The following is a 1,495-nucleotide window of genomic DNA, read 5'->3' on the forward strand; positions in this document are numbered from 1 at the left end:
CCGGGGGCAGCGCCCGGCCGTTGGCCTTGTTGCCCCTCACCCAACTGGGCTGGGCCCATGCCTCCAGCCTGGCCAGGTCCCTCTGCAGAGCCCCCCTTCCCCCCAGCAGATCCACACTCCCACCCAGCTCGGTGTCATCTCCCAACTGGCTGAGGGCGCCCTCGATCCCCTCATCCAGGTCATGGATGAAGACATTAAACACGACCAGCTGCAGCACTGAGCCCTGACTACCATCACTAGGGGGTGCTTGGAAGTTCTGGGGGGTCTGAGCCCCCTCCCCATATGTTTTCAGTCAACCCCGGGCCTGGGTGCAGGCGCAGAGGTTGTACTCCAAGACAACAGGGCACACATTCTTGTTGGGTACAACCCAATGGGCTGCCTCAGGGGCCTAACTGTCCCACTCGGTTGCCATGGTGACCAGACCTCGGTGGTTAAACTCACCCACCACCAACGTTGGGACAAGTTTCTAGGCCCTTACAGGTGCTTAACAAATATTCAAGCACCCTGTGAGTGAAAATCTAATGAGAATTTGTGGATTTTGTTGGATTTATCTTTCCAGACTCTAAAGGAACGTAAATACAGATATTTCCAGAAAAAAAATAGAGCTGGAAATGTTCCGCCTGCGTCCCAGGCTCCTGGAACAGTTTTGGATTTCCTCGAATATTTTTGTTTTATGATGATTTGTTTTATTTTATTTTGTTTTATTATTTTCTTCTAAGCCCTCTCTGTCTGTCTTGCATGGGCGTGGGGGTCATTTGAGATCGAGGCCGTATCCCAAATTAATTCTGGGCTCTTTTCCGCCCGCAGAGTTCGCCCTGCAGCCGGCGCCGGCTGTCACTTACAGAACCATTGGGGGAATTCTGGATTTTTATGTCTTCTTGGGGGACACCCCGGAGCAAGTGGTGCAGGAGTACCTGAAGGTACGTTGGTGAAGCCCAACCCAAAGGTGGTAGCTCCTCCCCTCCATCACCCTCGGGGACCCTCGAAGCATGACCACGGGGGCAGCACCGGGCAAAAGGCCTTTGCTCATTGAGTAGATGAGCTCCAACCTCCATTGTCTTCTGGTTTATCTTGAGAAATGATGCATTGGACTGATTTTTTTGAATCACAGAATCATGGAATCGTTGGGGTTGGAGAAGCCCTTGGAGATCCCCAAGCCCAACCCTTGACCCAACCCTGCCATCCCACCACAAAACCCTGGCCCCAAGGGCCACGGCCTATTGGGTTTTTGAACCCCTCCAAGGGTGGGGACTCGACCCCTTCCCTGGGCAGCCCCTTCCAGTGCCTGACAGCCCCAAGGGGAAGGAATTGTTCCCCATGCCCAACCTCACCCTGCCCTGGCACAACTTGAGGCCGGTGCCCCTCGTCCCATCGCCCCTTCCCTGGGAGCAGAGCCCGACCCCCCCGGCTCCCCCCTCCTCTCAGGCAGTTGTAGGCAGCGATGAGGGCTCCCCTCAGCCTCCTCTGCTCCAGGCTGAACCCCCCCAGCTCCCCC

At 55.9% G+C, this 1,495-nt stretch overlaps 1 protein-coding gene across 1 annotated transcript in view; it reads left to right on the forward strand.

The window, feature by feature from the left end:
- The window catches only part of LOC104129726 (maltase-glucoamylase, intestinal), a gene marked incomplete at its 5' end in the record, with an annotated part of 53,605 nt that overhangs the window by 6,202 nt on the left and 45,908 nt on the right, over window positions 1–1,495 (forward strand). The window contains 1 exon segment of the mRNA XM_035898259.1: window positions 808–920. Within this exon segment, the coding sequence (XP_035754152.1) occupies window positions 808–920 (113 nt within the window).

Source organism: Egretta garzetta, unplaced genomic scaffold (assembly GCF_000687185.1).
Source record: "Egretta garzetta isolate BGI_Z169 unplaced genomic scaffold, ASM68718v1 scaffold740, whole genome shotgun sequence".
In the NCBI taxonomy this organism is placed as follows: Eukaryota; Metazoa; Chordata; class Aves; order Pelecaniformes; family Ardeidae; genus Egretta; species Egretta garzetta.